At 59.9% G+C, this 15289-nt stretch overlaps 2 protein-coding genes across 7 annotated transcripts in view; one reads left to right on the top strand and one right to left on the bottom strand.

Moving 5' to 3' along the window:
• NACAD (NAC alpha domain containing) overlaps positions 1–2970 on the top strand; it is a 9325-nt gene extending 6355 nt beyond the window's left edge. Inside the window, exons 4-10 of the mRNA XM_046668919.1 lie at positions 16–1300; positions 1420–1529; positions 1611–1685; positions 2090–2236; positions 2309–2455; positions 2681–2803; positions 2891–2970. Coding sequence (XP_046524875.1) covers positions 16–1300; positions 1420–1529; positions 1611–1685; positions 2090–2236; positions 2309–2455; positions 2681–2803; positions 2891–2905 — 1902 coding nt within the window. The 3' untranslated portion in view covers positions 2906–2970. The remainder of the gene's footprint in view (positions 1–15; positions 1301–1419; positions 1530–1610; positions 1686–2089; positions 2237–2308; positions 2456–2680; positions 2804–2890) is intronic.
• Positions 2971–5084: 2114 nt separating this feature from the next.
• CCM2 (CCM2 scaffold protein) overlaps positions 5085–15289 on the bottom strand; it is a 50230-nt gene continuing 40025 nt past the window's right edge. For 5 of the 6 annotated variants that reach the window (XM_046670165.1, XM_046670169.1, XM_046670167.1 and 2 more), the window contains 6 exons: positions 12128–12264; positions 10937–11072; positions 7959–8016; positions 7331–7469; positions 6590–6728; positions 5085–5623 (listed from right to left, as the gene is read on the bottom strand). In XM_046670165.1, coding sequence (XP_046526121.1) covers positions 5349–5623; positions 6590–6728; positions 7331–7469; positions 7959–8016; positions 10937–11072; positions 12128–12264 — 884 coding nt within the window. In that variant the 3' untranslated portion in view covers positions 5085–5348. The remainder of the gene's footprint in view (positions 5624–6589; positions 6729–7330; positions 7470–7958; positions 8017–10936; positions 11073–12127; positions 12265–15289) is intronic. The other variant, XM_046670170.1, reaches the window with a different exon arrangement.

Below are 15289 nucleotides of genomic sequence, written 5' to 3'. Positions count from 1 at the left end.
CTGGACACCCCTGAGCCCGACACGGAGGCCCTGGACACCCCTGAGCCTGACATGGAGACCCTGGACACCCCCGAGCGTGCCATGAAGGCCCTGGATACCCCTGAGCCCGACACGGAGGCCCTGGACACCCCTGAGCCCGACATGGAGACCCTGGACACCCCCGAGCCTGCCACGAAGGCCCTGGACACCCCAGAGCCCGACACGGAGGCCCTGGACACGACTGAGCCTGCCACGGAGGCCCCAGACACCCCTGAGCCTCCCACGAAGGGCCTGGACACCCCTGAGCCTGACACGGAGACTCTGGACACCCCCGAGCCTGCCACGGAGGCCCTGGACACCCCTGAGCGTGCCTCCAGTGGAAAGGAAGTAGCTGAGGATGTGTTGGTGCCCGAGTGGAGAGCCTGTCCTGATGCCGGCGTGCACACTGGTGGTGGAGCTGAGCCCCACTTGCTGCCAAAGGAGGCCCAGGGGGCCAAGAACCAGTGGAGTGGAGGCCTTAAGCCAAGGCCGCAGGGTGCCGGGAAGGCTCCCAGGAGCAGCAGCCCAGAGGGGTGTCCTGCTGCCTGCCCCGAGGTCAGCCAGGCACAGCCCCCAAGCCCAGTGGAGGAGGGAAGGGCCACCCCGGAGCCCCGGCTTCCAGGGGCTGTGGCCTCAGAGGCCTGGCTGGGCTCCTGTGCAGAGCCTCCATTGAGGGCTGTGCCCAGGCTGGGTGAGGGCTACCCCAAAGAGCCTGCCCCCACATCCCCACCTCCCTCCTGGCAGCCAGAGCCTGTTCTGAGCCTGGGCAGTAGCCAGCGGGCCCAGGCAGCACCCAGAATCCCCGGCCCCTTCCCACCACAGTCCCTAGAAAGCCCCACGGGGGGCCTGCCCAGGGCGCCCCAGGACAGTATCCTGGGCTCTGAGCCCTCTGCTGCTGGTGTCCTCGTGGAGGCAGCCCCGCCTCCCATGGCGCTCCCTGGCCCCTGCCCTTGTCAGGGCCCCCGGGAAGACTCAATGGAGGGTGAGGAGCCCCCGGGCTCTCCAAGCCTCCCATCCCCCAAGGCAGGAGCCCAGCGGGCGGTGGCTGCCTTCTCAGGAACCACAAACCTCCAGGGGGCCGGACAGCGAGTCACCCTCCCGCCCCACGCCCCCCTTCTCAGCCCCAAGGCAGCCTCCAAGAGGGGCAGCCATGCCAAAGACCTGGCCTCACAGCTCTCACCCCCCTGCCAAGTGCCTCCTGGCTCTGGGCCCTGGAGCCCAGCCGGCCCTCGAGGGCTCCCAGCTACCGAGCATCAGGACGACCAGGACAGCCTGGAGGAAGGTGAGGGGGACCCCGGGCTGGAGCGCTGTCCTGAGCAGCAGGACCAGAGGCAGTGGGGTGGGCCAGAGGGGTTCCTGCTCCATGGTGCAGAGCTGTCCTCACACCTCTCCTGTCCCCAGACTCACCACGAGCACCGGGCTCAGGCCAGCACTCAGACAGCCACGGAGAGTCATCAGCCGAGCTGGAGGAGAACTTCTCAGGACCGCAGAGTGCGCAGTGCCCGGCCCAGGTGCCTGGCCCAGGGGGGAGGGTGCGCCCCTGGGAAGGCTCCACACCCACCCTCGGATGCTCAGACCCCACCCTTCCCCAGGCTGCAGCGGGCAGTGGCAGCGAGGAGACCGTCGCCAAAGCCAAGCAGAGTCGCAGTGAGAAGAAGGCCCGAAAGGTGGGCTGGGGGCCTGGCTGCACAAGGGGACCCCTCTCACCCCATGGCTAATGAATCCTACCAGTGGGGGTCCTTGGGGAATTCAGTAGTGAACACCTTGTGAAACAGCTGGGGCCTGCATGTCAGTTGAGGTGGCCCTCTCAGCCTGAGTCCAATGCCCTACTGTACACAAGGGGGGGCTGCCTGGGGTCCCAGAGACGACTGTAGGGGTCCCATGAGGAGTCCCATGGAGTGCTGCCCAAGGTCCAAAGAAGTCTGCTTACATCCAGAGATGGTCCCCCGGAGGTGGCAGAGCGCTCATCCCCTAGCAGTGTGCTGCTTGCCCCTGGGCCTGCTCCTTCCCCCCCACCCCCCACTGGGACCCCTGGGGCTGACACCCAGGTCTGAGCCCCTTGTGCCCCCAGGCAATGTCCAAGCTGGGCTTGCGGCAGATCCAGGGGGTCACCAGGATCACCATCCAGAAGTCCAAAAACATCCTTTTCGTCATCGCCAAGCCCGACGTCTTCAAGAGCCCGGCCTCGGACACCTACGTGGTCTTCGGAGAGGCCAAGGTTCGACTGGCCGCGGGCACGGGCAGGGGCTGGGGGTGTGGACTTGGCTGACAGCTGTGCCCTGTGCTACAGATTGAGGACCTGTCCCAGCAAGTGCACAGAGCCGCCGCCGAGAAGTTCAAGGTGCCCGCGGAGCCCTCTGCCCTGGTCCCTGAGTCTGCACCCGGGCCGCATGTGAGGCCATGCGAGGAGGAAGAAGGGGGCGAGGAGGAGGAGGAGGTGAGGCCCAGGGATGCTGGGCCCTGCCTCAGGCATGCAGGCGGGGAGGCTCTGCTTGGGGGGACTTGGCCTAGGGGAGTTCTGCCTGTAGGGTCTGGGGGAGCACTGCCTGTGGGGGTCTAGGGGAGGTCCACAGGGTCGGGGGTGGCGGGGTGGGCCCTCAGAGACTCTGCCTGGGGTGTCGGGGGGGGGCAGCTCCAGCAGCTCCTGCTTGCCCCCCTCCAGGTGGACGAGGCGGGGCTGGAGCTGCGGGACATTGAGCTGGTGATGGCGCAGGCCAATGTGTCGAGGGCCAAGGCTGTGCGGGCCCTGAGGGACAACCAGAGCGATATCGTAAACGCCATCATGGTGAGTGACTAGGCCCCTTCGCAGACACCCTGGCTGGCTCTGCTGGGGCCTCTCCCACGTGACCCTCTCTTTCTACATTTCCTGCAGGAGCTGACAATGTAGCCGCTGACCAGTGACCCAACTCCATCCCTGCCCCTCAGCTCTGCTGCTCAATAAATGAGTGTTCCCTCATTGTTTCTCTGTTCCTGCTCCAACTGCTCCCCAAGCACAGGCTCTGGCTGAGCAGGATTTGAGGCGGTGTGAAGACATTTCCAGAGGCTACACAGAACCCAAGGAGTGTGGTGGTCCAACCCCCACATCTTCAGAGGGTGGTGGTCCTTCCCACATGTCCCCAGAGTCATGGCCCTCCCCACCGTGTCCCCAGAAGGTTCTAGAGTGTGGTGGTCCTCCCCTCGTGTCCCCAGAAGGTGCTGGCCCTCTCCCCGTGTCCCCAGAGTGGTGGTCCTCCCCTCATATCCCCAGAGGGTGGTGGTCCTCGCCCCATATCCCCAGAGGGTGGTGGTCCTCCCCCACATATCCCCAGAGGGCAGTGGTCCTCCCCCCCCCATATCCCCAGAGGGCAGTGGTCCCCCCCTATATCCCCAGAGGGTGGTGGTCTTTCCCCTATGTCCCCAGAGGGTGGTGGTCCTCCCCCACATATCCCCAGAGGACAGTGGTTCCCCCCCCATATCCCCAGAGGGTGGTGGTCTTTCCCCTATGTCCCCAGAGCGTGCTGGTCCCCGCCTCCATGTCCCCAAGGGTGATGGTCTTTCCCCCATGTCCCCACAGAGTGGTGGTCCTCCTTCCCCATCCCCAGAGGGTGGTGGTTCTCCCCGCATGTCCCAGAGGGTGGTCATCCTTCTCTTTTGTCCCCCGAGGGTGGGGGCCCTCTACTGTGTTCCCAAAGGGTGGTGGTCCTCCCCTTATGTCCTGGGGTGCCTGATTTGCCTAGAGACTGCAGGCAGTCTGGTCACCTGTCTGTGACTCAATGCATGGGCCTTGGGACTGGAGTTTCCAGGTGGATGTCCCCAGATGTAGGAGACCCTAGAAGTTTCCACAAGGGCACCTGCACTGGAGAAGCTGCAGGAAAACCGCATTTGCTCAGGGGGCCAGTGGTTAATCCTCAAAGTTCCTGGCCCCTCACTCCGGCCTATGTCCTCTTTTCTCCAAAGTCTAGGGACCCAGAGAGTGGGGGCCATGTCCCAGGACAGGGTGAGGGACTGTAGTGGGGGACCACATGTGGGTGGGGGCCCCTGAAGGGGCAGGAGCAGTCCTGACCATCTGCACAGAAGGCTCATGCAATCCCACTACAGGTCCCACTGCTCAGGCACAGGCTGGGCTCTAGAGGGGCCAGCCCTGGGCTGTGGCTGTCTTTCGCTGTCCCAAATGCTTCCAGGGCAGATCGATTTGCACACGTGTCTAGAGACAGTATCTACCAAGTGTCTCCCTTAGCTCTGCCCGGCCTGGGCTGCTCGTGAACAGCTCTCAGACATCCTGTCCAGAGCAGTCTGAGGTTCTTCCTCCTGTCCTGCCCTGCCCCTCTGCAGGAGGGAGCCTGAGGGACTGCAGACCCTTGCCTGGTCCCACACATGAGACCAGGGCTCTACCCTCCCTCCCTGGGACCAGACGCCCCCCCAGCTCAGCCAGAGCTTGTACAGGAAACTGGGAGGGGGTCTGCAGGATGAAGGCACCTTCCAGGTGAGGAGGGAGTCCCAGAGCTGGGCCTGCCCGTGCCTGCACACTGCAATCTCCAGGCCCAGCTCCCAAACTGAGGCCCCTGCCCTGCGGTCATCCCCATTACCTCCCCATGTCTCAAGGGCACAGGAGGAGCCGAGCCCAGGGGATTGAGGAGGGCCCCCTGGAAATGGGACCCAGGCTCCAAGATAACACGCTTTCAGGATGCGGATGGCACTTCTGGTGGGGTGGGGGGTGTACAGGGTTTGCTCTGGAAACCACTGCAATGGCAGGTGAGACCTGGGAACTTGGGTGAGGCCAGAACAGAGCCAGCGCCCCTTGGAGAGCCCAGTGCCTGGGTCCCAATAGCCAGGGCCTGCCACTCACAACCACACGTCCCCAAGACTCCTGCACCCCATGTCCACAAAGCAAAAGCCCACATCACGTCCTCCCCGTGGCCTCCCCTGCCACTGAGCCCGGCCCAGCTCCCTGCAGGGGCCAGAGCCAAAGGGCAGCCTGGCCCCCAGACCACCGTACCCAGCCCCGGGCATGCAGGCCTGGGACAGAGGCCAGAGCAAAGGCCGCCGCTCTCACCCCACTGGGTCAGAAACACACTGGCCACCAGAGGTAAGTTATTCACATTGCAGTAAACTTCTTTTAAGGTCTCTGGGAATTTCAATAGAAACGTCATGTGCAAAATCGACAGCTGTCCGAGGTCTGGCCGAGGGAGCCCCTCCCAAAGTGGGGCCGCAGGCAGGCGGCAGGGTGCAGCCTTCTGCCCCCTCACTGGGGCACGTTCTTCACAGTAAAGGGCCACCTGTGCCTGGGGCCCTTCGGCCGGCCCCAGCCCCGGCACAGGAAGGGCATATGCGCGGGGTCCCTCCCGGCGTCGTCAGGCAGAGTCCTGGTCCATGCTGCAGCCCAGTGCCTCGATGTCGTTGCTGATGTCTGAGATCATGCGGTCCCACTCGTCCCCCTCTGAGGGCACAGACTGGTCATCAGAGCTGCCTGCGGCCCTGTTCCCGTTGGAGGTGGAGGTGGAGCTCATGGCCCGCCGGTACCTGCCAAAGCTGTCCGTGATGATACCTCGGCCATCCTTCACCCCGATGGTCTCCAGGAAATTCTCGAAGTGCTGGCTGTCCTTCTCAGGGATGAAGGGCCGCAGACCTGCAGACACACCACTCGCCTGACCCACAGGAAGCACATCCATGACCCAGAGGACCCCGCCCCATGTCTACCCTCACTCTGACGTGCCTCGGGCCCTCCCCTCACTCCCACCAGTCCTCGCAGAAGTCCCAGTTCACAAGTTTCCAAGGTGAGGGGAGGTGGAACTCGGAGCAACAGGCCCCCACCGCCCAGCTGCGCTTCCACCTCTGGAGGACCACCCATTTCCGTACAAGAGGCACCCTCCTATGTGAGAACAAGACTGAAAGGAACACTATGAGCTGGGGGTCAAGGCCCTTGGATCTAAGCCCTGGCTGGGCGACTGACCCCAGGGAGGCCATGAAGTCGTCAAGAGCTCACTGGAGGCAGCAGGTCCAGCCTTTAGCCCTTTATCCCCCTGCGAGCAGAGCCCTCAGGTGGCAGCCAGTGCGGGTACAACACACCCTGCTTGGATTATTGCAGGTGGAGCCCAGGACCCAGGAGCCTCCACCAGCCACCTTCAACCAGCCATGTTCTCTGGAGTCAGCAGAGGGAAGGCACAGCCCTGCCCCTGTCCTCGTGGGTGTGGGCAGACGTCCAGTGCCACATCCCAGCTATGGGCGGCAGGCCCTGACCACCCCGCCTGCCATGCTGGCCCAACATACTGAGCTCTTGGGGCCTCACCGCCTCAGCAAAAGCTGGTCCTTCCACTGAGAAATGCCACGTTCTCTTCTTCTACTCATCCATCAAAACCAGCTCAAGCACCACCTCCTTTGAAGAGCCCCCTTAGCCCTCATGTGGCCAGTGCACAGCTCCTGGCTTCTCAGTCTAGCTTCTGTGGGGCCCTCTGCTGCTCCCCAGAGGACGAGCTCCTGCCAGGCACTGGGAAGAGCCCTCTGGCCAGAATCACTTGGGCCTTACTGGCTGGAACCCCCTTTCCTATCAGAGCCCCGGCCCGCAATTCAGGTGCCCGTCCATCCCAGGACTCACCCAGCAGCAGGAACTTGCGGCTGTCCCCGTAGAGCTGCCGCAGGTTGATGCAGAACTCATGCACCGAGGCCCCGTCGCGGTATTCGTGAAGCAGTGCAGCGAACTGCTGGATCTCCTGCGAGGACAGCTTGGTGCGCAGCTACAGAGAGAGAGTGGGACACCAGACAGGACCCGGTGACCGGAGGAAGAAGAGTGCCACAGGTCAAGGCCCCTACACCTGCGCAGAGGGTCGCAGGGACCCAAGAAGAGCCCATGCCGTCTGCCCTAATCTCACCAGGAGCAGGGCAGAGGGAGCACGGCTGCACCACTGCCAGGGGTCTGTTTACTGGTGTCCTTGGGCCCAGAGCAATGCCCACACCATCTGGGGGACACGTGTGGGCCAGGAGACTGAATTTTCAAGGGCAAGACCACATGAGGTCAGGGGACAGAGGGAAAGTCAGCTGAACAATGAGACGCCCCATCCAGCCCTTCCAGGGAGCATCCAGTCCCTCTGCCACCGTTCACCATCTGAGACCCAGGGACAGACCTGTGGTCAAGCCCCAGTGGCCAGAGCAGCCCCCACACCAACCCAAGTGCTCCCCAATGACTGTCCCAGCAGGAAAGGCAGTGATGCCTGGCGAAGAGGATGGAGACATAAGCAAGGTACCCTCGCTCACCCTCCTCCCCATTCCTCCTCCTCCTCCCCCCCCTCGCCTCCTTCAGGAACTTCTACGACTAAGGCGCCCGCAGTGGGCAGGGTACCGTGAGCATGTAGTCCTGCAGCAGCTCGGCGGCCGTGGCGCTCAGCTCGCTCTCGCTCACCGTCTTGGCATGGGGTGCCGTCTGCATGCAGAAGGACAAGGGCGAGACGCCGCCTGCGTGCGCACACTCAGGGAAGGAGCTGCAAGGACGCGAGCCATGGGCAGGCAGCTCCTCGACCCCTGCCCCGTACCTGCACCCACGACACCCTGCAAGCACCCAGTTAGTGCCAGGGGTGCCCCGCGGTGGGAGTCAGGGCAGGTGACGGGAAAGGGAGGTCAGCTTGCCCGGGCATGGGGCGAGGGTCTGGAGAAGGTGGAAGGAGGGGCACAGGGAGTGGGACAGAGGAAGACACGAGGGGATCAGCGACATGGAGCCTAGCACGCTCTCACAGATCAACGAGCTCACCGGTAGCGCAACCTTGGGGAGCCTGCGAGCTGGAAAGCCTATGAAGGCTGGACTCGGGGGGAGGGGTTGAGGGGCTGATGAAGGGGAGGGGGCCCAGCAAGAGGAATGGGGCCCAACAGCGGGAGGGGAGGGTGGCCAGCAAGGGAGAATGGAGGGAGCCTGACAGGGGAGGGGGGCCAGGCTGACATGCTGGCATTGCTGAAAGCCAGGGCCCAGTACTCACAAAGTGCTGGCTTCTGTCTCATAAGACTCCTTCATGTCCACCTTGGTGGAAGAGTCATCTGTACAGAAAGCACAGAAAACAGATGCTTCCAGTTACGTGAGAGAGAGAGAGCACTGAGTCCAGCGGCCGAGCTCTAAATGGGAGATGCAGAGCCCTGGCGGCAGGGCTCCTGGGGCCTTTGTGGGCAGAGCCGGCTGGGCCCCTGGGGCGCACCTCAGGCCGCACCTGCACCCGCTCCTCCTGGGCTCTTGTGAGATGCACCACCTGCTGCAGGTCTGGGCTGGAGGGGTGATGCTCTGGTCTCAGAGGATGTGCCAAGTGGCAGAGCTGGAGGAGGCTCCCCAATGGCCAAGAAAAAGAAAAGCACCATTTGTAGGTGTCAGCTCCACATCTGGCAGAATCCTAGGAGCTGTGTTACCTCATCTTCTCTGACTCTGGCAGGTCTCATCACTGCCCTGCTTTTAGATGAGGATGTAAATCAGAGAAGTTGTGCCCCACGTCACAGCTGTGAGGGCAGAGCCACAATCAGAGCTGGTAGGTCTGACCCCCATCCTGGACCCAGCCGAGCTCCACACGCAGACAGCTGCTCCCCAAGGACAGAGACGAGGCCTCGGGATGCCCGAGACCCTCAGCCCAGCAAGGGCCTGGTACACAGCAGCTACTCGGGAAACCCTGGACAGATGACGTAACGTCTGTATGACACAGACCGTGCGGGACATCGGAGCACCGTTCTAGACAGCAAGCCGAGCTGTCACAGTGGTGGTGAGATGGTGTGGCAGAGGCTGAGGAAGAACAAGGGACGTTTCTGGCAGTGGGAAGAAATAAAAGTGGTGGGCAAGGGCAACGGTCCACGTCCAAATCCCAGGACCTATGAATGTGTGGGTGACATGGCGATGGGGGTGGAGGCTGCTCCGTAGCTGACCAAACACAGGGAGAATGTCCTGGGCTATGTGGGTGGGCTTGGTGTGACCACCGGGCCCTTCAAAGTGGAGGAGGGGCAGAGGGGCAGACAGAGCTGTGACAACAGGAGGTCAGAGATTTTCCTCTGCCGGCTGTGAAGATGCAGGAAGGGCTCCCAAAGCTAGAAAAGGCAGGAGCCAGCTTCTCCCAGAGCCGAAGAAGGAAGGCAGCCTGGCCAGCACCCTGATTTTAGCCAGTGAGACCCGCTCTGGACTCTGGCCTACAAAACGTGAGAGACTAGATCTGTGTTTAAGCTTCTAAGCTCCTAAGTTTTGGTGACCTCACAGCAGCAGGAGCAAAGAGACTCAGTAAGAAAGGCCCTGAGGCAGAAACCAGCACAAGATGCGTGTGCGTGCACGTGGGTGTGAGAGTGTGAGCGTGTACATGTGCACGGAATGGGTGTGCATGTGTGGTGTGTACAGATGTGCACACATGTGTGATAAGGCATACCTCACTTCACTGCCCTTCGCAGACACTGCGTTTTTTCCAAGAGCCTCCATCAGTAAAAAGATTACGGCTCGCTGAAGGCTCAGACGACAGTGAGCATTTCTTAGCAATGAAGTACTTTTTAACTAAAGTACGTACATTGTTTTTTAGACATAATGCTATTGCACACTTCACAGACTATGGTATAGTGTAAACATAACTTCTAGGTGCACTGGGAAAAACTGAAAAACTCATGCAACTCATTTTATTGCGATACTCGCTTTCTTGCGGTGGTCTGGAATGCACCAGCGATCTCTGAGGTGTGCCTGTTCGTACGTGTGCATGGGTGACAGGTGCGTGTGTATGTGTGCAGATCCCACAGGGAGACTTGAGGAGAGAGGCACGCCGCCGCCCATGTGGAGTGGAGGCTGGCAGGGAGGAAGGCCACTCAAGAAGCCCTGATCACTTACATCTTACTTTGTGAAAACTCATGCAACTATACATTTATAATTTATGCACTTTTTAGCAAAAGATTCAGCAAAAAAAAGACCCTATTGGGAATTTTAATGCACAAGGGCAAACCAATCACACTGAAATTGGATGTTTACATACGGCTTGATAAACCAACCACCTGCTACTTACTGGAGAGAAGTCGCTGGCCTCTGGGCCTCAACCCCCGCCCAGCATATGGGGACAGACCGCCTGCCTTGCTGGGCCGTTTCTGCGGGGCCGCGTGCAGCTTCAGCACCAGCAGCAGGAAAGGCAGGCAGCGGACAACCAGCCCTGGGATGGGTCCTTCCTCAAAGAGCCCCCAGCTTCATAAACACACAAAGGAGGGTTCTCCTGGCTTTGTCCCTCTTCGCTGAGATGTGTGAACCACTGGGGAGGACGCAGGGCTGGGACTTATCTCCACAGACAGACGATACTGGAAGCTACAGCTGTACTGTCTCCAGTGTCTTTCTACTTACAGAAGCCATGAGTCCTCAATAAATCACATATTTAAGACAGATACTCTTGGTGTGTAGAATATTTAGCTCAAGTGGGCTGTGTGTAAAGGAAATGTGTTGTGTGCGCTAACAGATTCCTGAAAACGCTCCAGATACCCATGCGGAGGTGGTGGCTCCCGGATGCTGGTCACGCCACACAGTCTTCAGGACTCCTTCACTTCCTCCCACCCACCACCCTGCTCCAAGGCAGTCTGCGTTCTGGAAGGAGTCCTCACACCCACCAAGCGCAGTGAGGTCTGGGCGTTCTGGAAGGGAGGCTCCTCAAACCCACGCTCAGCCCCAGTGCTGGAAGCCCCTCCTGGCCCTCTGTTCTGAGTTAGGTGAAGTGACTTTAGCCACATGTAGTTCCAGAAAAAGTGTTCCGGGCTCCCAAAGTTATGCTGGAAGCCACCAGGCTGGTGTAAGAGGATGGCCTTGACTAAACCTGCAGAGCAACATGAACGTGAAGTCTGGAAACAAAGGGCATTGGCTTGAACCCCCAGGACAGGGAGCAAAGGCACTGCACACGGATGCTGCCTGGGGGGCATTTCTGCAGGACTGGGGGAGGGAAGCTGGGGCCCTGCTGCCCGCCCTCTCACCACGTACCACTGTGAAGGGACAGGTGGTGGGTGGGTGTTGAGGCTCCATCAAATATGGCTCTGTCCAGAAAGTCGATGGTGGACTCCGTGTACACAATCTGGAAGACTTGGCCCAGCAGGGAGCACAGCTCTTCGGCGGCGACCTGCCATGGAGGGGACAAAGCTGCGCCTTCCTGGGTGGCTTCCGGGCACCTGCCACCTCAGATGCTCAGTGAACACCAGGACTGAGTGCCCTCTGCCTCCTGTTGCCCAGTGGGGCCACAGGGATGCCAGCCCACGGCAAGGACGCTCTCCAGACCCGGGGCGGCCAGATGTGGCCTGCAGACGTGTCAGCTACCAGCCCTCCTCTTCACACTGCCCTGGCCGGCCAACACCCTCTCACCACTCCTGTTCTAGCCTCAGGAAACGGGGCAGGGAGGGAACCAGCATTTGTGGCAGCTCACATGGACAGCATTCCCAACACTGCAAAATGCTTCACATGTGTGCTGTTAAACCAGGGTCCCATCTGGGGTGGTTCTGGCCCCAGGACACGAGGCAATGTCTGGAGGGGCTTCCAGTGGGGACAGGCCAGGGAGGTGGCCCCATGAGGAAGAACTGCTGCTGAAACGCGGGCACAGCTGAGGAGGAGGGAAGCTGATGAGAGGCTACCTAAGGAGGGGTGGCACTACCACTGTCTTTCGGATGTGGAAACTAAACAGAAGGATATCTAAGGGCTCCCAGAGGCTGGCAGCACGTAGGTGCCTGAGGGGGCCCCAACCCTAACTTGCCACTCCTAGGAATCTTCTGACAGGGCACAGCTTGGGGTGGAGGAGACCACTGCCCCCATCAGCACGGGGGAGAGAGGGACAAGGCCCACCAAGAGGAGAAGGAACCAACCAGCACAGGGGGAGGCACCAGATGGAGTGAGACTAGGGGCGAAGCCTGGGTCAGGATGTAGGTGGGGCTGGGCCTGCTGTTGGCAGGGCTGGGTCAGGATGTGAGACGGGCCTGGACAGGCTGCAGGCAGGGCATGGGTTGGGTGTGGGTAGGGCTGGGCCAAGATATGGAAAAAGCCTGGCCAGATTGTGAGTGGTGCCTGGGAAGGCTGTGGGGTGTGGGCAGAGTTGGACAGGTTGTGGGCAAGGCCTGGGCCAGGTGACGGTGACGGCCTGGGCCAGGTGTGGATGGGGCCTGGGTCTTAGTTCCCAACTCTGCTCACCTTGCTCTCTGCAGCCAGGATCACCAGGCAGCACGCTTCCACGGGTCCCACTCCACTCTCTGACAGGGAGCCTGCGGTGAGGCCTCTGGAACTTTCCGCACACAGACTCTGGCTGGGGGAGATGCCGGGGTCCTGGGCTGAGAAGTCAACACCGCGGCAGGTTAGGGCAAGTGCAGGAGCTCAACAGCTGTCTCTAGACAGCCCATAGCAGGCTCAGGTGGGGACAGGCCTACACGGGGTACGCCCTCTCCCCCAACTTCTCTAAACAAGGGGTGGGAACAAGGGAGCAACTCCTTCATCCTCACACTGGCTGCTGAGAATTTTCACCCTACATGACCTTCTAGCATCCTTGCCAAAGATGGTGCCAATATCTTAGGCTGAGACACGAAACTGCCGATATTCAGCTGCTTTTGATCTACACAAAGGAAGGTACTCACAGGGTTCCATTCACAGGGTTAACATAAGATGGACCATGAGGACAATCCTGACACACAAAACTGAGGCATGGGGGACAAAGGACGGGGCCCAAGGGCATGTGAGGGGCAGGGCCCAGGTGGGGATCTGGACTGTGAGAGCCCCAACTGAGGTCCTAAAGTCTATGCACCGCCTCCTCGGACAAACAGGGCCTCAAGAGCTGCGGAGACGACTCCAGGCCTGCCCGAGGCAGGAAGGGAGGCACACGTCCTGGGGAAGCTTGTGCAGGAGCAGGGCTCCAAGCACATCAGCTTGGACAGACCCGGGCACAGGAACTGCAAGTGAAGCCTTGAACTCCGCCTGGTGCCCGTGTGTCTCGGGGCAGGCCCAGCTGAGGAAGGAGAACACCTGAGGCTCACACATGGCCAGGAGACAGGAACCGGGCCAGGAACAGTGGGACTCGGGGCAAATGGGCCTGCAGAGACCAGGTGCCCTGTGGCCTGGCACCCTGCGTGGAGGCTGAGCCCCACAAACCCTGGGGGGACTCTGGGACCGCACTGTCCCACAGCGGCCATAGGCAATGAGCACGAGAAATGTGATGAGCCTAAACTGAGTCCAGCCCTAAGTGTAAACTACACAGGGTCTCAGAGTTATACAAAGAAGAATGTATGATTTCTCATTGGAAATTGTTATATTGATCATATGCGGACGATATTTGAGACAGAGAACTAAATGAAGTATATTATTAACATTGATTTCACTTGTTCCTCTTTACTTTTTTTAACATGGCTCCTAGAACATTTTAAGTAGCTCTATGGCTCGCACCCATGGCTGGTTCACAAGGAAGCGAGCTTGCGCTGTCTCTAAAGAGCCCACTTCCAACCCCCCAGCTGCACCTGGCCATGAGCACTGCCAGCTGCAGTCACACAGACTGTCCCCACAGGTCCTGCTTCAGATCCACATCTGCTCTCCTACAGTCACAGAAAAATCCTTCAATGAGATGTCCCCATGATCTGCTCCATCCTGGCACAAAGGGACATCTGGTCACCCGCCCTCCAAGCCATGCCTGCCACACCAAACCTCCTGCAGCCAGACCTGGCCCCAACTCACCCTCGCCCAGCACCCCCAACCCCGCCACCTAGCATTCTCCCAACGCCAGCATACTCTGGGCCCGAGGAGGCACACAGCTGTGCCTGGATGTAGTAGGCACTTAATAAATATGATCCATCATTGCCAGTGTCTGTGCTGAGGACTGCTATGTTCAGAATCCCACCAACAGTATATCCGACGTACACACGAGCCTCTGAGAGACATGAAGGCTCTTGATCTCAGGACTTCACTTCAGAGCGATCCGCTAAATCAAGGAAGGCGCCCTGGGACACAGGGATTCATTCTTTTCCTTTAACTCAAAGGCTCTCAAAGCTCTGGCTCCTGGTTTTCATCTCTTTCTGGCAAGTTTCTCCTATGGAGCTCATTCACTCCCTTTTAACAAATCTGTTACTCATCTTCTCAGCAATTTGTTCTAATGATTAACGCTGAGAAATGCCCGGCTGCACAAGAAGCCAGGGGGGCCCAGCGCCCACCCTCCAGCTCACATGCCTGCAGCACCCCGTCAGAAGCTGGTCTCCCCATCGCTTTCTGTCCCTAAGGGTGCCCTAGACCTCAGGCCTCCTGCGGGGGACCCCATCCCTGGGTAGCAGACTGGGCAGTCACATGGCCCCGGGCAGCAGTGGTGGAAGCGATTACAAAACCAGCTCCCACAGCCAGCCCCACCATCTACCCACCAGGTGACCCTCGCCGAGTCACCTGTCCTGTCTGCTCTGTTACTCCACCTGTAAAGCAGGAGAAAACAGGCTCCTCCTTCCCATTTATGATGGAGATTAAATTAGATCACTCATGTCACATACTTTGTACTAGTTTGAGCCACACTAAATTGCCATTTTTGTAGATTAAAATAGTTAAATATCGGCAGTTTCATATTGTCCACCTAAAATAATGCCCGTCATTAAATAGCAGATGCTCACTGAGCACAATGAAGGGAAATGAGGGACAAGCAGAGCACAGAAGGGACCTTGCTCAGAAGTACAGCGTGACAGAGCGGGGGTGTGGGTGTGTGTGGGAGTGTGTGAGCATAGGTGAGGGGCTGTGAGTGTGAAGACACTCTGAGTGTGTGTGTGTGTGTGTGTGTGTGTGTGTGTGTGAGAGTCGGGGGGGCTAAGCCACAGCTGCACAAAGCCAAGGGGCTGAAACTGCGGCAGACGCCTTCACACTGCTCCAGTCAGCTGTGTGGGTGGGCCCGCAGCACCCCGCCAGCTTCATGGGCTGGCAGCTTCCCGACCAATCTCCAGAGCTCACCCAAGCTCAAGAAGTCAGTGCTGAGAAAGCTCACCAGGGCCCTGGCTCTTAAGAAAAGCCCTTGGATCCTCCATGAATGACCGAGCTCCAGCAGAGAAACAACTTTCTCTCTGTGCTGCCTGAAGTGTGCTCCAGGTGGATCCATCTGGCTGGCCTCACACCCCGCCAGTGGCCCTTTGGAAAACAATGGCTTCGGGGCCCAACCCAGCCGACAGGAGCGCCCGAAGGAGCCCAGAACAGAATCAGTGGTGCAGCGCCATCCTCAGAACCCTCACGGGGAAGGGCACAGCACAAGCGAAACCATGACTTCGCTCCTCATTCCTGAGTAACTTGACGCCAGGGCAGAAGCTGTGGAACCTGGCGGACAGCTTGTCCACGAGTGCCCAGTAAGGC

This window comes from Equus quagga, chromosome 8 (assembly GCF_021613505.1).
Source record: "Equus quagga isolate Etosha38 chromosome 8, UCLA_HA_Equagga_1.0, whole genome shotgun sequence".
Lineage (NCBI taxonomy): Eukaryota > Metazoa > Chordata > Mammalia > Perissodactyla > Equidae > Equus > Equus quagga.
Note: the sequence above shows the minus strand (reverse complement) of the source record. Positions and strands in the feature narration are given on the sequence as shown.